General features: G+C 44.4%; 1 protein-coding gene across 1 annotated transcript in view; it reads right to left on the bottom strand.

The window, feature by feature from the left end:
• cpe (carboxypeptidase E) overlaps nucleotides 1–20755 on the bottom strand; it is an 89036-nt gene extending 68281 nt beyond the window's left edge. Inside the window, exon 1 of the mRNA XM_059964862.1 lies at nucleotides 20429–20755. Coding sequence (XP_059820845.1) covers nucleotides 20429–20687 — 259 coding nt within the window. The 5' untranslated portion in view covers nucleotides 20688–20755. The remainder of the gene's footprint in view (nucleotides 1–20428) is intronic.
• Nucleotides 20756–24373: the final 3618 nt, after the last annotated feature.

The following is a 24373-nucleotide window of genomic DNA, read 5'->3' as shown; positions in this document are numbered from 1 at the left end:
GCTGCCCTCCTGGTGGGGACTAACTCCCCCGTTGTGCGACGGCTCCTGGGAGCTTGTAAGGAGAAGGAGGGTGGGGAGAACTTCCTGGAGATCCTCTCGGTGCATCCACTGTTTCGAGCGGTATTCGAAGAAGGGGGTGCCCCCCAATGGCTGGACCCGGAGTGTAAACGAGGGACGGTGTGGTGTACGCAGGCGAGGCCCAAGGTGATTCGACCAGGTGAGGTAGCACTCATGATGGGGACCCCCAGATTCCCCGGAGTGCCCACGGGCGAGGCCCTGTTAGTAGACGCCCCAGACGATCCTGAAAGGGAGACATGATTTCCAGCATGAGGCCTGAAGTGCAGAGGCCAGCGGTGGTTGGCCATAAGTGTCAGGAACACCACGGCAAGAGAAATCACCTTTAAAAGAGGGATGCCACTGGCGCATCTCTTCCTGGTGACAATAATGTCTAGCGCACCAGTGAGGACCCCTGAAAGGGAAGGATTGGAAAACTGAGGGGAGCTGACCGCAGAGGCTTTTAACTTTGGGGATTCTCCTGTGAGAATCATAGCTGAGTCCCAAAGTCCCTATGTGTCCGCAATAGTAGTGTCACGGAAGAAGAAGGGGAGGGTGAGCATGTGTGTGGACTACAGGACTTTGAATCAGCGAACTGTCCCTAACCAGTATACCATCCCAAGGGTCGAAGACACGCTGGCCTATCTGAATGGAGCGAAGTGGTTTAGTGTGCTGGACCTGAGGAGTGGGTATTACCAGATCCCGATGAGTGAGGGTGATAAAGAGAAGATGGCCTTTATCTGCCCGCTGGGGTTCTTTCAGTGCGAACAAATGCCCCGGGCATATCGGGGGCCCCAGCCACCTTCCAGAGGCTCATGAAGAAAACTGTGGGGGATATGAATCTGCTGGAGGTGTTGGTGTACCTGGACGATTTGATAGTGTTCGGATCGACTTTGGAGGAACATGAGGAGAGGCTGTTGAAGGTGTTGGGCCGGCTTAATGAAGAAGGGTTGAAACTTTCCCTGGACAAATGCCAGTTCTGCAAGTCATCGGTTAGCTACGTTGGCCATATCATTTCGTGAGAGGGAGTGGCTACTGATCCAACCAAGATAGAGGCCGTGACCACCTGGCCGAGACCCCAGAAAGTGGGTGCTCTGCGCTCATTTTTGGGGTTCTGTGGGTATTACCGGCGATTTGTGAAAGGATACGCCAAAGTATGTCACCTGTTGACTCAGCTGTTGTGTGGCTATCCCCCGGTGGGGAAGGAGAGGCCGGGGAACCAGAGGCAGGATGCTGGAGGATACTGGAACCCGGTGGAACCTTTTGGTTCGAGATGGGATGATCGATGTGAAGAGGCGTTCCAATCCCTGAAGAGGGTGCTGACCCAGGCCCCTGTGTTCGCTTTTGCCGATCCCCAGAAGCCGTATGTGCTGCCCACTGATGCCAGCCGAGAGGGTCTAGGGGCTGTTCTGTACCAGGAGCATGGCAAAGCATTGAGACCGGTGGCGTTTGTCAGCCAAAGCTTGTCGCCATCTGAGAGAAACTATCCCACTCACAAGTTGGAGTTCCTGGCACTGAAATGGGCAGTGGTGGACAAGCTGGGCGATTACCTATATGGGGCCAAGTTTGAGGTGAGAACGGATAACAATCCCCTCACTTATATCCTGACTTCGGCGAAACTGGATGCCACAGGACATCAGTGGTTGGTGGCCTTGTTGGCATATGATTTCAGCCTGAAGTACCGGCCAGGAAGCAAGAATGTCGATGTGGATGCTTTGTCACGTGGGGAGCCGAGGGAACAGGAGAAGGACGAGGGGTGGGAGAGCATTCCTGCCCCTGGAGTGAAAGCTATGTGTCAGTTTGCTATCACTGTGAAGGCCGAGGGAAGGGGAAGTCTGGAGTGAGCTGTGGACCCTTTGGGGGCTTTTGATGATGCCCTGCCCCAAGCTTACTGTCACCTGACCGCACTGCATACTAAACAGTTGCTAAGTCTGTGATCTTAGGAACTAAGTCTGGGGGAAGTGGCAGCTGCTCAGAGAAATGACCCAGGTCTTGGCACTGTGTGGAAGGCGGTAGAGAAGGGGGATGTGACGTGGGCAGGGAAGACAAACCACACTTCCGTGGCACCAGCAACACCACGAATGTCTTAGTCATCACGGAACATTACACTCGCTATGCTCAGGCGTTTCCCACTAAGGATCAGAAGGCGACAACAGTGGCGAAGGTGTTACGGGAGAAGTACTTTGTCCATTATGGCCTCCCCAGGTGGATCCATAGTGATCAGGGACAGGACTTTGAGAGCCGGTTTATCCATAACTATGCTTGGGGTTGAGAAATCCAGGACCACCCCCTATCACCTGCAGAGTGATCCTCAGCCCGAGCGGTTTAACCAGACACTGTCGGATATGCTCGGGATGTGGAGATTGGGCAGAAAAGTAAGTGGAGTCGTCATATTGGACAATCGGTTCACTGTTACAATTGTACTCACAACAACGCTACAGGGTACTCACTTTATTATTTGATGTTCGGGCGGGAAGCGAGGTTGCCCATTGACTTGTGTTTTGGGGCTGAAGTGGGTGAATTACCTGGGAAGCCCTATCTAAAGTATGTGTCTGAGACATGGGGTTCTTAGGTGAAGAGGGAGCCCAGTGAGGGAGAGGGTGGGGGTCCAACAAGTAGGCCTGGAGTGTCCCCCGTGGTGTCTGAGGCGGAAGGGTTGGCAAAAGGGGTACAGAGATCTCAGAGAAGTAGGCACCCCCCACAGCAGTTGACATATGCAGTGCCAAGAGAACCGAATGTGATCTCTACCGCCCTGAGCAGTTACGTCGCTGCTTTCTGCACCTGGGTTGGGTTTTGTGTTTTGCAAGAAGCATTGGGGAACACTAGTAATGTCATGAGGACATGACTTTTGTTGGTGGGGGGAGAATATACTGCGTATGTTAATCAAAATGGATTCTTTGTTAAAAGTAAAACTGCTTCTTTGTTATGCTAACTGGAGAGAGAGTGTTTTCTTGCAGAGCATTCACGAAGCTTCTCGCAGCTTGTTTAGGTTTAGAATTTCTTTTCGAGAGTGGGGAAGAAGACGCCGAGGAAGGTGGCCATGTGCCGCACTGCTCGGTTGATCACTTCGAGTAGTCCCAGGTGCGAGGTCGTGGAGGTCGGCGGAAAGCGACAAGGGGTTGAACAGTTCGATAGTTGAGCTCCAACGATGTGCACTAAATTGACCGAGCTCTGATAAGTTTTGGCGCCTTCTTTATTTTCTTTTCCTTCATATATACTGTAGCGTTAGTAATCACTTACTTCTAGTAAACTCCTTAAAGTATATTCTATAACTGTATCTGGTGTGAGCTTGATATTGTGTGTGCAATGCTGCGTTAACTTGTTTTCCACAGCATCTCCATATACAGGAGGAGGGGTTGGTGTGTGGCTGGAATTTTCTCCCTAGACATATACCAGCCCATCACATAAGCATTATAATTGTTTGTTTGCTAGGTTTGTACCAATATTCCAATGTTCATTAATTTCCTGGCATTTAATCATTGGCCTTTCAAAATGCCTTAAACATACTTGAAACATCTGCTGTCACTGTTTGCACTGAGCTGTGTACTAGATGTTTGCCAGATCAAACAGCAAAGAATAATTATGAATTGCAAAATCTTTGTTCAGTTTTCAGCAAGTAGACATGCACAGGATTTAGCAAATGTTCTCCTTACCCAGTATAACGTGCTCAATAGATGCTATCTGCAAACTAAAAGGGAAAAAATAAATGGCACATCACTGTGGTCAGCTCCAATATCAAGAGTAAAAATACCCAGCAGCTGAAACCCAAAACTGAAAGTAGATCAATACTCTCTGCCCAGGATAGAGGACATCTTTTCAAGCCTTTCTGAAGGAAAACACTTCAGCAAAGTGGAATTAGCTGAGGCTTACTTACATATGAAGATGGAAGAAGAGTCCAAAGTGTTTCTCACCATAAATCCCCACAAAGGGCTTTATCGCTATAATAGGCTTATTTTTGGAGAAGCTCCTGCACTCTGGCAGAAAGCTATGAACCAGGTGCTGCAAGGCTGCCAGGCACTCAGTGCTACCTAGATGACATCGGTGTTACCAGTAAGTTATGATCCACATCAGCCAGTGAAGCTTGCCATGCACTGTTCAGGATGCCAACGTATCCAGAAGAAAGGTTTCTAGAGCTTCCTGCAGTCCCAGTGTCAACTGCTACCACCACCACAGAGGAGGCTCCAAAACCTGAGATTGTTTCACAGCCACAAGCCCCTCCTGCCAAGGTGAATGACCCAGTTCGTCAGGAAAAATGTTATGCCACAGAGTAAGAAATCCTCCATCAGGATTAGATCTCTACTATGCTGTGGACATCTATATAGTAGCTGTTGTGTATATACAGGTGAAGAGATTGAAGGCTGATTAAGTAGGGGAAGAGCATGTGTTGGCAGGTGACTGGAGAATCCTAGTGGGGGGGGAGGAGGAGTCTACTGTTTAGTCTTGTTCCTCTTGTTTAGTCTTTTACCTCTTCCACCTCTAATCTTCCAGTTTCTTGCATCATTCCCACTTTCCCCTCCTTACCCACTTTCCTATCTTCCACCAGCCTCATGCTTCTCCCCACTCCCCTTATATCCATTCTGACTTCTGTCCACCCTTTCTTTCCAGTTCTGATTAAGGGGTCTCGCACCAAAATATCAACGGTTCATTTCCCTCCACCGATGCTGCCTGACCCACCTCCAGGTGTGTGTGCGTGCGTGTGTTGGTCCAGATTTCTGTGAGTGAGACTGATTGTTTTAGTTGCTCCTCTGTTTCAAAAGGTGCTGACAGAAAGGAACTGGGTGAGTATCAGACAGACTAAACCGGGGGTCGGCAACCTGCGGCTCCCGAGCCATTTGTGGCTCTTTCACCTCTGTGCTGCGGCTCCCTGTGGCTTTGGGAAATAATTGGTCAGTATTTAATTAAAATGTATTTTATGTTAGTTTGTTAGCTTTTGAAATGTAATTATGGTGATCTTGTACAACCTAAGTGTAGCGACACATTTCCTGCCACATCCGAAACGGCTCACAATTAGCCAGCATTCCGGCTAAGGGAGATAGCCTACGGGGGTTTGTGAGTACGCGTCTTTTGCAGCATCTGCGTCCATGGGGGGCTGGGTTGAGGGAGGCTTAAAAGCAAGGCTGTTTAGTTCGAATAAAGCTATCTTTGACTGCAGTTTACTGACACCGCTACAACGTGTTTTTATCGCTGGCTGTCCAGACGGAAGGTGCTGAAACGCTTTGTCGCGTGTCTGGAAGAAGTGAAAACTTTCCTGGGCAGCAAAGGGCTCACCTTTCCTGAGCTGGAACAGCCAGAGTGGCTGGAAAAGCTACACTTCATGGTAGACATGACAGCGCACCTGAACACGCTGAACACAGCTCTTCAGGGGAAAGGACGTACAGCCCTGCACATGTTGGAGGATGTTTTGGCATTCGAGCGCAAGTTGACAGTGCTTGCCAGAGATTTACAGAAAGGCACTTTGTCTCACTTCCCCAATTTGAGAGAGTTCAAACAAGGTCACGACATGATAATTTCGGAGTATTTACATTCTGCAATCATCGCAATGCAAACATCGTTTGGGAAACGCTTCTGTGAGTTCAGAGAGGAAAAAAACACATTATCCTTCCCGGTCACTCCCTTAAGCATCGATCCTTCCCTATTGAATACGACTGCATTGGCAGGTGAGTCAACCTGATCTTGAGATGGAACTGGCCGACATAGCCGACAAAGACATATGGGTGTCCAAGTTTAGACGCTTGACAGCAGACCTTGAAGATGTTGCCCGTCAGAAGGCCGTTCTTGCTCAGAAACACAAATGGAGTGATATTGAAAACCTCACAGATGACAGCTTGCGATCCTGTGTAAAGATGAAGGTGACATCATACAGCCCTGATGTGCAGACGCTGTGCGCTGAGGTCCAGGAGCAGAAATCCCATTAACCAAGTATGATAAATATTTTAATTGCCTATTATTTTACTTATATTCATATTTTTTCATTGTTCAGTGAAATAGTCCTTTCATTTTTCAGGATGACAGCTGGCTGACGTTATTTTTGGTTTGCTGCTGGCGGAAAATTTAAGTTCGGCGTTTTTCATAAATACAAGAAGGACTCAAATAGACATTGAATATTTTACTTAAAAGTAACTTTCAACCCAACGTCTTTTTTTCGGAGTTCAAAATGTTTTTGTTGCATGCAGAAATGTAATTTCGTTTTCTCTGCAGGAGTTCATCAATTTCATAAATGCAACACATTATAGTTTGTTTATACATAGCATAAAGGCAAAAAAAAACGTTGTATGCAGTGTTATTTCATTTTAAATGTCAAACGGGTTTTGCGGCTCCCAGTGTTTTCTTTTCTGTGGGAAACGGGTCCAAGTGGCTCTTTCAGTGGTAAAGGTTGCTGACCCCTGGACTAAACAGATCAAACCAGTATGCACAGGTGAGAAAAAGGTTCCCTGGGGAATTGGGTGGTTCCCTGCAAAGGAAGAAAGCAATCAAGAGCAATGGCAAAAATGAATTCTATAGTTAGTGGAGCCTAGGCCAGTGCCCTCACAGGTAGGTTTGCTAGTGTTCTTGGCAGGGGGTGGGTAGCTAAGCTTTAGTTCAAAAGGCAAGAAACAGATAATTAGTGAGTTTGTTTGGAAAACAGAGGAAACAATCTTTAGAAAATGGACAAAGAGACAGTCTGGTTTGCATCACATTAGATACCCAAAAGGAAGGAGTTCAATCCAAAGAAATTTCACCGAAGACACTAAAATAAAGGAGCAGAATTAAGCCATTTGGCCCATCAAGTCTGCACCACCATTTCATCATGGCTGATCCATTTCCCTCTCAGCTCCAATATCCTGCCTTATCCATATAACCCTTCATGCCATGACTAATCAAGCCTCTATCACCCCTGCCTTAAATATACCCAATTACTTAGCATTTACAGCTGCCTCTAGCAATAAACTCCATAGATTCACCACTCTTTGGCTAAAAAATTCCTCACCTCCATTCTAAATGGATGTCTCTCTATTCTGAGGCTGTGTCCTCAGGTCTTAAACTCACACCAGAGAAAATATTCTCTCCATATCCACTTTATTGAGGCCTTTCAACATTCAATAGATTTCAATGAGATCCCCCCTCATTCTTCTGAATTCCAGTGACTACTGGCCCAGAGGCATCAAAAGCTCTTCCTATGATAAGTCTTTCAATCCTGGAATCATTTTTGCAAACTTCCTTATTGTTGCATTAGCTGCAGCAATGGCATAAAAGAGCAGAAATTTTAAAAAGCCGGGAAATTCCATGGATCAGTCATCACCACTGTTAAGAAAAGCAATGTTTTGGACGTGTTGTGACTTCTTGTCAAAAGAAACAATCACGCCTATGAGAAAGTGATGGCACGTCACAGGAGCTTTCGGGTTAAACTAAAATGCAACAATGGTACAAACACACATACCAGTGAAGGCATCTCTCACACATGCAAAATCCGTAGGACTAAGGTTTAATTGGGAAATATCAATTGTAGACACCATAGATACAAGAAATTCTGCAGATGCTGGAAATCCAGAGCAACACACACAAAGTGCTGGAGGAACTCGGCAGGTCAGGCAGCATCTGTGGAGAAGAGTCAACAGTCGATGTTTCGGGCTGAGACCCTTCATCAGGACTGGAGATAAAAAAAGATGAGAAGGGAAAATAAGAGGGTGGGGGAGGGGAGGAAGAAATACAAGGTGGCAAGTGATAGGTGAAACCAGAAGGGGAGAGGTGAAGTAAAGAGCTGGGAAGTCAATTGGTGAAAAAGATAAAGGGCTGGAAAAGGGGGAAATCTGATAGGAGAGGGCAGAAGACCATGGAAGAAAGGAAAGGGGAGGAGCACCAGAGGGAGGTGATTGGTAGGTAAGGAGATAAAATGAAAGAGGGAAATGGGAACAGGGAATGGTGAAGGAAGGGGTGGGAGAGGAGAAGAGGAGAAAATACCAGAAGTTTGCGAAATTGACAATCATGCCACCAGATTGGAAGCTACCTGGGGTATAATGAATTACCGGAGTAAGGGTGATAACAGTGAATTACCACAGGATTCTGTATGTAGCCGTGTGTTTTCTGTAGAGTATATTTTTAAAAATTGGATTTAAATATAGGATGCATGGAGGAGTACTTTGAAAATGACAAAAAAAGTTGCACCTGTGGTTTCCAAAAGAGAAAGACCTTCAGCTACAAGATATAGATAGTCTGCTCGGTAGAATAGAAATGAGACATATGGAACTTAGCCCAGATAGTGTATGCAAATACATTTGAAGGTTAAGGTACATACCTGCAGATGGTCAGATATAGTCCATAAGACTTGGGAGCAGAATGGAGCTCTGCTCTGCCATTCCACCATGGATGATCTATTATTCCCCTCAACCTCGTCCTACAGCCTTTTCTCCGAAACCTTTGACACCCTCCAATGACTTGGCCACCACAACCATCTGTGGTAATGAACTGCAGATTTGCTGCCCTCTGCCTAAATAAATTCTTCTTCATCTCTGTTCTAAAGGAATGTCCTTCTATTTTTCAAAACTCCAGTGAATACAGATCCAGAGCCATCAGATGCTCCTCATACATTAACTCTTCACTCCCAGGGTCATTCTTATGAAATGAGAATCTCATTTGGTCCCTCTCTAAAGCCAGCATATCTTTTCTTTGATAAAGGGCTCAAAAAGCAAGCATGCAGGTACAGCACGCAGTGAAGAAAGCTAATGGCATGCTGGCTTTTATAACAAGGAATTGAGTACAGGTGTAAAGAGGTCCTTCTGCAGCTGTACAGGGCCCTGGTGAGACCCCACCTGGAGTATTGTGTGCAGTTTTGGTCTCCAAATTTGAGGAAGGACATTCTTGCTATTGAGGGAGTGCAGCGTAGGTTCACAAGGTTAATTCCTGGAATGGTGGGACTGTCATATGTTGAAAAATTAGAGCGATTGGGATTGTATACACTGGAATTCAGAAGGATGAGAGGGGATCTGATTGAAACATATAAGATTATTAAGGGATTGGACACACTGGAGGCAGGAAACATGTTCCCGCTGATGGGTGAGTCCAGAACTAGAGGCCACAGTTTAAGAATAAGGGGTAGGCCATTTAGAACAGAGATGCGGAAAAACTTTTTCACCCAGAGAGTGGTGGATATGTGGAATGCTCTGCCCCAGAAGGCAGTGGAGGCCAAGTCTCTGGATGCATTCAAGAGAGAGTTAGATAGAGCTCTTATAGATAGCGGGGTCAAGGGATATGGGGAGAGGGCAGGAATGAAGTACTGATTGTGTATGATCAGCCATGATCACAGTGAATGGCGGTGCTGCTAGAAGGGCCGAATGGCCTACTCCTGCACCTACTGTCTATTGTCTAAAACTGCTCACAATACTCCAAGTGCAGTGTGACCAGTGCCTTATAAAGTTTTAGCCTTACATCTTTGCTTTTATATTCTAGTCCTCTCAAAATGAACATAAAACATTGATACATTTCTCCAAAAAGTCCTGAAGAGGTTTCAGGACAGGTCAACAATGATGAGATGCTTTCCTTTGTATGATGAGCCATGGAATAAAAGAGCAATGAAATAAAAACTAGTTGGGCCACAACATGAGTACTGGTCCCTGCATTACAGAAATGTGGTGCAGAAGAGATTGGCAGATAATGCCAAAAATTAGAAATTGTTAGCTACAAGGAAATATTGGTCATGCTACAGTCCTTGGATTAGAAACACTGTGTTAACTGAAATATACAACAATCTACATAGGATATAATGGACATAGGAGGGTAGTGGGGTGGGGATACGTCTCTACAAAAGGAGATACAAGGCATTCCTTCCTTCTGCTAGTCTGCAGGGCACCCTTCGACAAAGTGTAGCACCTGCATAGCCCCCACCACCTCCCCACCCCCCAATCAGGGTCATGGGAAGCCATGGAAGCAGCTGATAGATGGTCACATGAGCAACTGGTGCACATCGCAGCTCCTGGTTATGCTACCACTGACGCCAGGCAGACGATCTCTGAAGAGTATTGATCATGGCTAGGGTCACCCGTCTTTCAAAGACACTGCCCAGAAGGTGGCAATGGCAAATCACTTGTGTAGAAAAATTTGCCATGGTCATGGATAGAGAAAAGAACAACAGCATGAAGGGGGTCTTCCTCACAGATTAAAGACAGACAGAAGTCCATGATCATCCATATCATAAAGATGATGAGAAGGCATTCATAGGAAGGACTGAAGGACCGGTAGAAGGATGAAAGAGAGGGAGTAAATGTTCTTCCAGAACACTAGAAATGGTGCAAGTGACAGAGAAGCATTCAGACCTGAGGTGACCTGCAGGGCTATATCCCAAGCTCTAGGAAGTTCAAAGCTTTTTAATCCTCTGCCACGTAGTCCAGTGAAGTGCTTTAAAAAGCAGGAAGTTTTTCAATGGGAGTCATCAATTGGAGTACTGCACAGAAGCATTCTTGCGCAGGTCTGGCGAAGAGCTTTAAAAGAGTCTCCCACACAGACACATTTGCACCAGGTGCACTGAGCTGCAGCTCCCGAGAGAACGTATTGAGGAACCGGAGCTGCAGCTCAATGACCTTCGACTCCTACGGTATAACGAGGAGGTGACAGACAGGAGCTACAGGGAGGTAGCCACCCCTAGGCTGTAGGAGACAGGTAACTGAGTGACTGTCAGGAGGAGGAGGAGGGGAAACGTACCTGTGGCTGTTCCGCTCAATAATAAGTATACAACTTTAAATACTATTGAGGGAGATGACCTACGCAGGGGAAAGAGACAGTGTCCAGGTCTCTGGCACTAAGTCTGGTGCTGTGGCTCAGAAGAGCAGGGAGGTGATGAGGACTGCAGTATTAATAGGAGTCAGAGGAACAGAGACGAGGTGCTGTGGGTGCGATACAGACACCCAGATGGTATGTTACCCTCCTGGTGCCGGGATCAGGGATGTCACAGATCAGGTCCGTGACATTCTAAAGGGCGAGGGTGAGCAGTCAGAAGCCTTAATACATAGTGGCACCAATGACATAGGTAGATAAGGTGAGGACATCCTGAAGAGAAATTTTAGGGATCTAGATAGAAAGCTGAGATATAGGACCTCCAGGGTAGTAATCTCTGGATTGCTGCCTGTGCACCATGCCAATGAGGATAAGAACAGGATGATTTGGCAGGTGACTATGTAGCTGGTGCAGGGGGCAGGGGTTCAGATTTATAGATCATTAAGATCTCTCTGGAGAAGATATGACCTACACAAAAGGGACCTACACAAAAGGTTTACCTAAAACCAAGGGGACGAATATCCTTGCAGTCAGGTTGGCCAGAAAAGTTCAGGTGGCTTTAAACTAATTTGGCAGGGGATGGGAACCTGAGTGACTGTGCTGAAGATGAGGTAGTTGGCTTACAAACAGGGCAATGTTTAGTGAAGAGAGGCTGATGATAGGGCAAAATTGCAGTCAACAGGATGAGCTGCAATGTTAAAAGGCAGGCAAAAATCAAAAAGGGTGAATACGGGACTAAAGGTTTTATATTTGAATGGCAGGTATGATGTTGTAGGCATCACTGAATCATGGCTGAAAGAAGATTATAGTTGGGAGCTCAAGATCCAAGGATACAGATTGTTTTGAAAGGATAGGCAGGAAGACAGAGGAGCGGCACTGCTCTATTGGTAAAATATGAAATCAAATCATTAAAAGGGTGACAGAGTCATAAGGTGCTGAATCATTGTCAATAGAGCTAAGGAACTGCAAGTGTCAAAAGACCTCGATTAGAATTCTATAGAGACCCTAAACAAGTAGTAAGGCTGTGGTTCCTCTTGCAAGTTGCAAGGGTTCCTCTTGTCCTTACCTACCACCCCACTAGCCTCTGTGTCCAGCACACAATTCTCTGTAACTTCCACCATCTCCCACAGGATCTCACAACCAAGCACATCTTTCCACCCACCACTTTCTGCTTTCTACAGGGATTATTTCCTACACAACTACCTTGTCCATTCGTCCCTCCCGACTGACCTCCCTCCTGGCACCTATTGAATTGAATTCAATTTCAGTTTATTGTCATTTAGAAACCACAAATGCAATGCAGTTTTAAAAATGAGACAACGTTCCTCCAGGATTATATCACAAAAGCACATGACAAAACAGAATACACCAGAAAATCCACATAACGTTTGGCAATCCCCAATCCAGAGTCCGGAGAGACTGCTGCATAGCATCTTAGCACATTCCCCAGAAAGGAACTCCAATCCATCCAGAGACTACCCAGACACACCAGGTCAGGAGACCAACTCTACCAGCCAACAAACCAAAAACTAAAGCTACGAGATCTACACAAAACCACATAGTTACATTTAGTTATAGTTAACATATAGTTATAACAGTGCAGTCAATACCATAATTGATAAAAACAGACCATGGGCACAGTAAAAAATAATCCAAAGATGTTAAAAGACTATAAGTTCAAAAGAAATCACCACACAGTTTCCACAAGTCCTCAGAGTCCCGACAGACTCATCATCCCACGCAGGCAACAGAAGGGAATACTCCCGCTATGGTCTTCCAAGGCACCGCCGGACTCAGCCTCACAGACGCAGCACACAGTGAAAGCACCTCAACCGCAGGGGTGACCTAATGAAGCCTATCGAATGGTGAAAGGCCTTGATAGTGGATGTGAAGAACACATTTCCTACGGTAGAAGTGTCCAAGACCAGAGGACAGGCTCAGAATAGAGGGATGTCCTTTTAGAACAGAGATGAGAAAGAATTTCTTTAGCCAGAGAGTGGTGAATCTGTGTAGAGGCCAAGTCTCTATGTATATTTAAGACAGAGGTTGATAGGTTCTTGATTAAACAGGACATGAAAGAATACAGGAGAGAAGGAAGGAGATTGGGGCTGAAAGGAAAAGTGGATCAGCCATGATGAGATGGCAGAGTATTCTCAATGTGCCAATTACCTTAGTTCTGCTCCTATATCCTAGGGTCTCTAACGGTCGAACCACACAAGGACTGTTAGGTGTCAAATCAAAGATAGCAAAGAGCTTCAAAAATGTAAAAATATAGGGAGAGATTTGAAAAGGTTTGTGGAGTTTGATCCACGTCAGCAACTGCAGTAATCAAACAACATGGGCGGCAACAGGGCTTTGCCTCCAAGTGGGCTCAATGCCCTCTATGCTCGTTTGACCATCAAAATGTGGAGGAACTATCACAAACTCCCAAAGCCCCTGATGATCCTATGATTTCAGGATCTGAGGCCAACGTGCAAGCAGCCTTCAGGAGGGCGAACACAAGTATGCAGGCCAGACGGGGAACCTGGCCAGTTACCAAAGACCTGTGCTGATCAGCTGCTGGAGAGTTTACTGAGATCTTTAACCTCTCACTTTGGTTGTCTTCAAACAGGCTTGAATTATACTGGTGCCCAAGAAGAATACAGTCACCTTCCTCAATGATTATCACCCAGTAACACTTACATCATAGTTATGAAGTATTTTGGGAGATTGGTGATGACATATGGACTTCTGCCTGAGAGTCAGGATGTTCTTTATTGATTACAGCTCAGCATTCGATACCACCATCCCTTCAAAACTAATCAATAAGCTTCAAGACCTCAATATCTCCATATGCAAATGGATCCTTGATTTCCTCACTTGCAGAACTCGGCCAGTATGGATCAGCAACATCACCTCCTCCGCAATCTCCATTAGCACAGGTGCACCAAAGGCTGTGTGCTTATCCCTCTGCTCTACTCACTTCACACTTATGACCATGTGGCTAAGCACAGCTCCAATGCCATTTCCAAGCTGGCTGTCAACACCACTGTCATAGGCCAAATCAAAGATGGTGATGAGTCATCATTTAGGAGTGAGACTGAAAATCTGGCTGAGTGATACCATGACAGTCACCTCTTTCTCAATGTCAGCAAGACCAAGGAGCTGATTACTGACTTTAGGAAGAGAAAACCAGTGATCCATTATCCAGCCCTCAAAGGATCAGAACCAGAGAGGGTCAGCAACTTTAAATTCCTCTTTGTTATTATTTCGGAGGACATGTCCTAGGCAAGTGCAATTACTAAGAAAGTATGGCAGTGCCTCTACTTTTTAGGAGTTGACAAAGATTCCACATAACACCTTAAACTTTGACAAACTTCTGTAGTGAAGAGTATATTAACTGGCTACATCACAGCCTAGTATGGAAACACCAATGCTCTTGAATGGAAAATTCTACAAAAAGTAGTGGATGCAGTCCGGTCCATTAATGGTAAAGCTCTCCCCACCATTGAACACATCTACATGAAAGCAGCATCCGACAGCAGGGACCCCCACCATCCAGGTCATGATCTTTTCTTGCTGTTGCCATCAGGAAGGTAGTACAAGAGCTTCAGGACCCACACCACCAGGTTTAGGAACAGTTAATAACCCTCAACCACCAGATTCTTTTAACGTCACCCAGCTTCACTTGCCCCATCACTGAAATGTTCCCGCAACCTATGGACTCACTTTCTAAGACTCCTTGCTTATATATTATTATTCAATTTTGTTGTCTTTTGGATACTGGATAAACACTCAAGTCTTTTATTGATTGTATTATGGTTATTATTCTATTATGGAAACATTGAGTGTGCTAGCAAGACAATGAATCTCAGTGTTGTATATGGTGATATGTACTTGATTTTAAATTTACTTTGTATTTGGAATTGCCATTACTGCTAATGGCACAGCAATTAAAATTGACACGGAGCATAGTATCACTGTGAATTGCATGTTTACAGAGATCGTGCAGAAAAGAGGTAAAGGCGAGAAAACAAAGATAAGGATTTCAAACATCAATACTGTTTAAATAGGATTGACCACAGGACTAATTAGTGAACTTACAGTATAATGGTGCAAATTAAAAAATATGGAAAATGTTTTGCATTATGTAAATTTTACAGAAGTTCCAGCACAGTAATGTATCCACTCAGAAAGCCACACTTTTTATTAACATCCTGTTAACATTATTGTCACACCAGCCACACATTTAATTGAGTTGATACACAGCCAATTATCAGGCACATTATTGGGTGCAAATAATGAATGTACTGATGTGTTGTGGTCATAAATCATATTGAGGTCTGATATAACACTAAAGTTACAAATGATTGGATTCAATCCCCAACAGCTGCAAGGGAGTGGATTAAAGCATTTGTGGCAGAGATCAAACATTGAAAATTATTTTGGCATTCCTGCAATGATGGGGAAGTTCACAGAGGTGCAAGTGGGATAGAGCTGGATCTCATCAGCATATATGAAGAAACAGATTTTCTTTTAATCTTGGGCATCAATATGCATCATGTAAATAATAAACTGGAGGGGATGACCGATCCATGTGGAAGAGAATCTGAAGTCTGCAGTCAATTTGAAAAGGATGAGGAAGGAGAATTTACCTTTATCACTGTATTTTATTAAAGAGATTGGTCTTTTAATCATTGGTTTAGGAAGGAACTAAATCATTGTTACAAATTCTGGTCTGAGGCCAATGTTGTCACAAGTTTTGTTTCATCAGCTATTCCCTGCATGAAGGGAATCCACACTTCATGTCTTCTGAAATGGGCTTAAACGTTTTATATCCCATCGTCCTTGAAACCAATTGCGTATTTCCTTTGCTTGTATCCCGGTGTGTAAAACCATTGAGCTGCTTCATTTCACAGGACCGGACTACATTGCATAATAGTTATAATTAGTTTTGTCCAGTTCAATCAATACAACTTACCTTCACAAAATGTTAAAATAAAGATAATGTCCTGTTGAAAATGACTTACGATTTTGTTTAACTTGACCAAAATAAGCCATTACAACAATTTCCACTCACTTCCTCAGAGTGGCTTAAACTGGTCTTCTCAATCCTCCTTATTCCAATTCAATGTGAATAAACCATTGCTTAAAAAATCAATGTGACAATAATTTATCGACTGATTTATTCAGTACTCTTTTAGATCACTGTTGAATATTTTATTACCCATGGAAATATTGATTGGTTCATTAATTTTTCCTATATCATCTCTTGGGAAATATCAGTGATATTTACCAAATCATAAATAGAAGAGACATGATCAAAAGAAATATAACCTCTAGCTTTAAAGTGCTTTGCTCAGGACTTCAATATATTATACCTTACATTCAAAACACCAGAAGCATGATGTTTGTTAAAGATGAAGGAGGAACAGAATGATCCATGCCTCAAGTGACACTACATGGTCAGTTTGCTTTATGCTCAGGACAATTGCCAGGTGCTGGTAAACCATCGCTAATTTTGTGCCTTTATTCAGAACAATGTTTGATTTTACCTCCAATCTCTGGCAAATTTGCATCAGAATTGACAACAAAAATCCCAGAAAACATGTCAGACACAAGTTTTTCCAATGCGCCTTTGGGGAAATGCTCACCTTATACTAATTAGATGAAGATCTTTGTTTCTGACTTGTCTGCACAAAGGGAGGGTAAATACAACAGAAACTGTTGGAGCTGCTCAGCAGGTTAAGCTTGACACCGATGTTGCCTCAACTGCTATTTCCAGTATTTTCCATACACAATCTATTAATGTTTTATTATCATCAATAAATTAGTTACAGCTTCATTATTATACCATAGTAACAGAACATTGGGCCAGACAACATGGGAAAAGGCCCTTATGCCCAACCTGTCCATATTAACTAAGTTGCTTATCTGAGTTATTCCCATTTGCTAGCATTTGACCCATATCCCTCTGCATGTTTCCTATCCATTTACCAGTCTAAAGTTTGCAATTCCACCCACCTCCACCAATCCCTCCAGTAGCTTATTTCACATACCCATCACCCTCCGTGTAAACCTTTCCCCTCAGTTCCCCTTTAAACTGTGAATGCCAGACACCAGGAATAAAAACATCTGGGGCGGCACGGTGATGTAGTGGTTAAACAACGCTTTACAGTACCAGCAACCCAGATTCAATTCCCACCGCTGCCTGTGAGGAGTTTGTGTATTCTCCCTGTGAACACATGGGTTTCCTCCAGGTGCTCTGGTTTCCTCCCACAGTCCAAAGCCGTACCGGCTGGTAGGTTGATTGCTCACTGTAAATTGTCCCGTCACTGGGCTCGGGTTAAATTGGGGGACTGCTAGGAGGCACAGCTCAAATGGCTTACTCTGCTCTGTATGTCAATATATACATAGATTAATTAATCATTCCCTTTTTGCCTTAGCAAGTTTGCACAACAATCAAATAAGCTACAATTCTGCAGCTGTGTGAAAAGGATGACGCAGAATATGCTGTTTTCAGTACCAGACAGATTCAGAAAAAAAACATTATTCTGGCAGCAATAATAATTCCAGAGCAATGTCCTCCTATAGAACGTGTTACAATGTAAAGTTCAGTCAGTTTAGCAATCAAAGGAAAATACATTTTATTAAAAATGTAAACTCCATTCATTTGTTCACTCCCCCCTACCTTTTAACGTCAAAACAACAAAGGGCTGTCTGCTATTGTCTTACACTCCTGCATTATGTCATTAGTTGATCAACCTGTTCAACACATTGACCCACCTAAGCAACATTTAATGAGTATGCTCTTAAATACCTGAGAGGGAGTAACAAGCTGAAATATTATTAGTAACTGGAAGCACTCACGGGAATGTTTTTTTTGGAGGGGTGTGAAATGCAGACAGAGAGAAGATACTGAACAAGTCAAGCAGCAATTATCAATGGGGCAAATCAAGACATACAAACAAGCTGGATGAACTCAGCAGGTCAGGCAGCATTCGTTGAAAGGAGCAGTCAACGTTTCAGGCCAAGGCGACCTGACGAGGGGTCTTGGCCCGAAGTGTTGACTGCTCATTTCAGCGGATGCTGCCTGACCTGCTGAGTTCATCCAGCTTGCTTGTCCGTGTTGATTTGACCACAGCATCTGCAGTGTACTTTGTGTTAACTATCAACAGGAGTAAGGAGCCAAAATTTCGGGGCAGAGCACATCAACAGGATTGACAAGGAAGGGAGCAGAAGCCAGAATAAGCTAACCATTTCAATTAGACTTTTCTTTCCCATTCCAACATGTCTGTCTATGCCCCCTCTGCTGCCACAATGAGGCCGTACTCAGGTTAGAGAAGCAACACCACTTTTATTCTGGGCAGCCTCCAACATGATGGCATAAGCATTGATTTCTCCAATTTTTAGTAATTACTCCCTCCTCACCCTCCTTCCCTATTTCCCATTCTGGTTAACTTCTCTTCACCTGCCCATTACCTAACTCTTTTCCCCTCCTACCCTCCCTTTCTTCCATGGTCAATTGTCTTCCCCTATTAGACCCACTCACTCTTCAGCCTTTTTGCCTCTTCCACCAATCACCTCCCAACTTCTTCTCCCTTCCCCCACCCACACACCCTCTCCCTCACCTGGTCTCGCCTGTCACCCGGCAGCTTGTTGTCCTCCTCCTCCCCCCAGCTTCCTGCCCCCCTCACTTTCAGTCCTGATGTAGGGTCTTCACCTGCATAAATATGCCTGACTTGCTAAGTTCCTCCGACATTCTGCGTGTGTTGTTCAATATTTCCAGCATCTGCAGAATCTTTTGTGGTTATGGAAAACACGGAGGGTGTTAAGCTGCAAGAAACAGCTGGTATTGGAAGCTCAATAATTAAAGAAAAACTGTTTAAATCGAAAGAGGTTTAAACATGTTCTGTGCTCTAAACTGTGCTGGTCTTCGTGTTCAGCAGCCACACAAGCTGTCACCATTGGTCTGTCACTCACACGAATCACACGGATATTCTCATTGCAACACAGCGAGCACCAAACTGCAGGCAGAATAAACTGCCCGTGTTTTTATTAAAGCAAACTATTTCTGAAATGCTGTTTGTTGTTAAAATTGTAGCTTGGCATTCAGTTCAGGAAGAAACCTTGAGGAAACTAAGCCACAAACCATTGTGTTGAAACATTTTGAATCGGCACAAACACTTGGAGAAATGGTAAGATGATACCATTAATACATTAATTTGAACAAGGGTACAGGCAACTGAAATTAATTCCTCAATTATACCTGAAAGGAAACGAACCTCAGAGTTGTATATGGTGACAAATATGTACTTATATAATAAATTACTTTGAAATTTTTTGAACATAATACTGTCCCACTCACAAGGGAATTGCATTCAATTGCCTAGAATCTGGCCACTCGAAATTATACTGGGAAGTAACATTCTCCTCTTAGTTTTGCTCTCCCCCCCCCCCTTTCAGTTAGGTAAGGCATTTTTAGTTTTGCATATTTTAGTCAAAATACCAATCGCTTTTTCCTCCTCAAACCAAGGATCATGACGATAATCTGTACTCGTCGTTCGAGCTAAAATATTTGGAACATTTCCAAGTAGTACAATAGTTTGTTTTATAACAGAGTTCATTCTCAGAACTAAACCTGAAAGAATTATTTTCTCAAGTTACATATTTGTTGAAGTTTGCACAATAAAGCAACCCACACCTCAAACAATGTTTACGTTGCGAACTGAATGCGTCTAGAAGCAAAGCCGTGAACTGTGGTTAATACGTTTTCAAATTGTGTTTTCAACTGCTCATCTGCAAATATTAACATTTTGCAGAAAAATGGAGCCAGATGTTTTAAATGTATTATTTACGAGAGCGAAAATTGATTCAACTACGAAAATAATATAAAAATCCGCCGCGGTGATTCGGTTGCATCCGTTTTCTAAGCATCAACAACAATGCCAGAGATGGAGAGCGACAGCGGCGAACTGGGATTCGTCACTCGCTTACATAGACATGAAGAGCCGAGTCCCTATCTGCGTCGTGCAATCTCAAAGATCCCAAGAAATCGATTGTCCCTTTCTAAAATTTAAAATTATAATCTTAGATAACAGACTTCTCCTTCCATCGTATGGGATGCCCCAGACAAAAAAACATTAATGGATAAATCCGCACAGGCAACAATCTCGAGTACTCCATGTGAATATAAAAGGAATTAAATTGGAAGGCATCCTTATGAAATTAAATGGGCTGAATGGGCTGAATAACGTCATGTTTTAATGTTTTAATTTAATTTATCTCCTCTCGGGGAGGAGAGGGATGATGTGAAGGTACATTAAGTGTGAAGCGCCATATAATTAGCTGTGGGATAGAAGCGAGCTACCAGGCAGGTGCCGACGCACCCTTCAGCAAAGGTTAACGCTGGGAAGTTGATCAGCGGTCATTACAAAATATTTGGCGACTATCGAACTAAGACAGAGCACATCAGGTTGAGAACATCAAAGAATGCTTGCCTCTATCCACCCACCTTCAAAAGACGGGGTCATAGCCCAGCACAAGCACCCACCACCCTACAATTTTAACATAAAGATTAACCATCAAATAATCTTTCTAACGGCAATCCGTTTAATGCGCAGACTCGCGGGGCTTTGAACGTGCACATTACCAGCTTCATGCACCCCGGGCTGGTCCGTTATCTCGATGGCCAGTAGGTCCCGGTCCTCGACGCTCTTGCCCACCGTGTAAATGCGGCTGATGCTGGGGCACTGGAGCCAGACTCCGACCAGCACGTCGCGCAGCTGCTGGTATTGATGGTACTGGAAGTCGATTTCGTCCGAGGGCTGAGCAGTCACCGCTGCCCTAGCCCAGGACACGGCCGAGCAGAGCAGCAAGAGGCGTCCCCAAGTCATGGTCAAGCCGGCCATCTGCTTCAAACGCTGGCTGGCAGCGAGCGGCTGAATGGGAAGCAAGCCGAGGCGGAGTGGAGGGGCGGAGCAGCTTCAGCCCGCATGCGCGCAGTTACATTGACCATTTGGCCAACCGCGTTCCGGTGGGTTGTACCTCCTTCCCGGGGGTGGTCAACACTCCCTTCCGTGTGTCTCTGGCGTGGACGTGTGACTGACTGCTTCAGCTCGGTACTCCCGAAGCTGCTTCCTTCGAGTGGGGAACGGGGAGTAGCGGATTCAAGAGCAACTCTTGATCTAGATGGAGACACAAGAGGGTGCAGATGCTGGAAACCTGGAGCGACACCCAAAGGAGTTGGAGGAATTCGGCAAGGCAGACAGCGGCCAAGAGGGGAAATGAACTGTCAACATTTTAGATCAAGACCCTGACTTGCTGAGCTCCTCCAGCTCCTTTTGTGGGCTGCTCTGGAGGTAGACATCTTGGTGCAGCCCACAGCATCTCGTACTCTGAGATTCCTCTCCGGTGACAGGTTGGGGGCTGTCATCGGAGAATGCATGCCCTCAACCTGACAGAAATTTAGTCCTTCACAGGGCACTGGAATCAAATGGCAAATCTATGAAATGAGAAGAGCGGCACTGGTGTCATACTAAGAATTAAACCCCGAGCCCTGATGGCATCAGAGTGTCTAAAGTAGCACCTCTATTTAAGATTGTTACAGAGTGTTCCGACCGAAGTCGGAATGTCATCTATCAGACACTGCATTACGTTTGGTGCCCCGTGTCAACGGGGAGCTGGCCGCTACTTCATAAATGATGCGGAATAACGACTCCAGGCTCCATCAGTAGCCGTGAGGATCTCCTGACCCTTTTCTCCCAGGCACCTCACAGGGGGCTTCAGGCAGGCCAGACAAGTTCCAAACATCTCTATTTGAAACTTGCGTCTCTCGATCTCTCCAACATCTGAGTTCTCAGAAATGGAACAGCTGAGTGACCTTAACCCCCCACAATCTGCTACTTATTCCATCTTCCCCCAAACCAACAACAGCCCAATTTTGTCTGGAAATGTGCTAGGTACTCTTTCCTACCCTGTGTCCTAAGTGAAATGAAAGGATCTGATCTGGTGAAAATCAAACTAAGCAATCCTGTCTTCTGGAATGTCACTCTTGGATCAGACTTGTAAAATCCTTAATATACTAAAGTTTGTGCATTGAGCTCTGTTTCCAAAATTTGTTTCTGTTAAAATCAATGAATCAGAATTTCTAAAATTAATCAGAAGGTACAGAATTTACCATTTGACATGTTCAGCAGTACTAATCAGGAAACAACTTTCACCCCTACCGTCTCCTTCTCTGTCGCTAAGGAGTAGCCTGATGATTAGTCTTGACAATATCAAATCAGAAGGTCAAAAGTGTATGACCTGGTGAGGAGGAGAAATTGGAACAAGGACAGATGCTGAGTGTTAAGAAGCTAGATCACTGTGGGATGAGGGATAATAATGGAATTAGATATGAATATTCTTTTCCTACTTACAGCCCTGCTAATTGCCTCCACCTTCATCCTCCCCTCTTCTTCACGTAACTCCAACTGCTACTTTGTGATTTGCTTCCACCTATCATAAAAACTACCCAAGATTTGCAAATCCCTGCTCCATCTGCTAGTCATCTTTCTGGCCTCTGTCTCCCCATTCCTTCCGTCTGACGATCTCCCCTCTCCTCTCTCAGGCCTAAACCAAAACATTGACAATTCCTCTCCCCACCCCACCCCATAACACCCACAGATGTTCCTCAAACCATTTAGCTCCTTGAGAAGTTTCTTGTGTCATTATCAATGATCTTCAATGCAGCTCCCAGCTAGAACTGCAGCAATACAGCCAGTGACCACCAGCACCTTCTCCACCTGTCAGCCAGTTTAATTCTTTTTAATCTGGATGGCAGAATTCTCTAGCTAATGAGGCTCTCATGACCCAGGTCTAACACTCCCAATTGCTGCTGCCCACGTAGGGTCTGCACAGTGACCATATGGGTCCCCCTGGGCTGGTTGTTATACCTAGTGACCATTGTAAGTGGCTGGTGAGAGAATGAGATTGAAGGAAATTCTCGGAGAGCTGGCATTGATATGCTGAATGGCCTCTTTCTATGTCACAATGAAATATATACATGAGCTCCTCCCTTTTGAAATAAGGAAAGAAAATAACAGCTATTTTTTTTTTTTGAAAGTGCTGCTTCCGCTGGATTTTTTCATGGTTATGATAGACCACTTGAGATTGAACACCTATATATAATTTCAGACTACTTATATCATGTAGGAATATGGAGAAACAAGTAATTAACATTTATTGAATATAAATGTTGTGGGATTGAGTTCAAGAGCCGAGAGGTAATGTTACAGCTATATAGGATCCTGGTCAGACCCCACTTGGAGTACTGTGTTCACTTCTGATCGCCTCACTACAGAAAGGACGTGGAAACCATAGAAAGGGTGCAGAGGAGATTTACAAGGATGTTGTCTGGATTGGGGAGCATGCCTTATGAGAATAGGTTGAGTTAACTCAGCCTTTTCTCCTTGGAGCGACGGAGGATGAGAGGTGACCTGATAGAGGTGTACAAGATGATGTGAGGCATTGATCATGTGGATAGTCAGAGGCTTTTTCTCAGGACTGAAATGGCTAGCTCGAGAGGGCACAGTTTTAAGGTGCTTGGCAGCAGGTACAGAATAGATGTCAGGGTTAAGTTGTTTTTATGCAGAGAGTAGTGAGTGCATGGAATGGGCTGCCAGTGACAGTGGTGGAGGGGGAAATGATAGGGTAATTTAAGAGACTCCTGGATAGGTACATGGAGCTTAGAAAAATAGAGGGCTATGGGGAAGTCTAGGTAGTTCTAAGGTAAGGACATGCTCAGCACAGCTTTGTGGGCCAAGAGGCCTGTATTTTGCTGTAGGTTTTCTATGTTTCTATAATGTGTTTAATTGCTGATGTTTTGCAATAGTTTGTACTCCATGTCTGAAGCTTCTCACTTAAGTGTCCAACAATATTAGTCAGTACATGCTTATAATATGCCTGCAGTAATAGAAGAGGCTGAATGTGTATTTAGGACTTGAAATGCCATCAGGATGTTAGATGGGATAAGTGTGTAAGTCTGGCAATACGAGTGATGGCTAGTGATCGCTGACACTGTTGAACCTGATTGCATAATCCTTAGACTATCTAATTGGTATTTTCTTTGCAATGTAATAATGAGTTATTGGCTTGTACTTTAAGTAGTTCCTATATACAAATAACAAATCTTCTCACCTGCCTATCACCTCCTATTGGGTCCCTCCTCCTTCCCTTTCTCCTATGGTCCACTCTCCTCTCCTGTCAGATTCTATCCTCTCCAGCCCTTTACCTTTCCTACCTACCTGGCTTCACATATCACCTTCTGCAACTGCACTGGTCCAATGAAATAATGGCCACGCAACATACAGATGTCCTTGAAGATTTATTTTATTTCTCTCTCTCTTTCTTCAGTAGACACCGTGAGACCTACAAGAAAATAAAGGTCATTAAAGGTTTGAAACATACATCTCTCTGTCTTTTAAAGTCTCTCAAGCTAGTGTCCACCAATAAACAGGCCCAAACATGTTAGCACATCAGAAGTGTGCTGAAATCAAATAAATCACTAAAAACATATCACACTGTCCATATAAAGACACATCAACAATATTTTACA

Source organism: Hypanus sabinus, chromosome 3 (genome assembly GCF_030144855.1).
Source record: "Hypanus sabinus isolate sHypSab1 chromosome 3, sHypSab1.hap1, whole genome shotgun sequence".
Lineage (NCBI taxonomy): Eukaryota > Metazoa > Chordata > Chondrichthyes > Myliobatiformes > Dasyatidae > Hypanus > Hypanus sabinus.
Note: the sequence above shows the minus strand (reverse complement) of the source record. Positions and strands in the feature narration are given on the sequence as shown.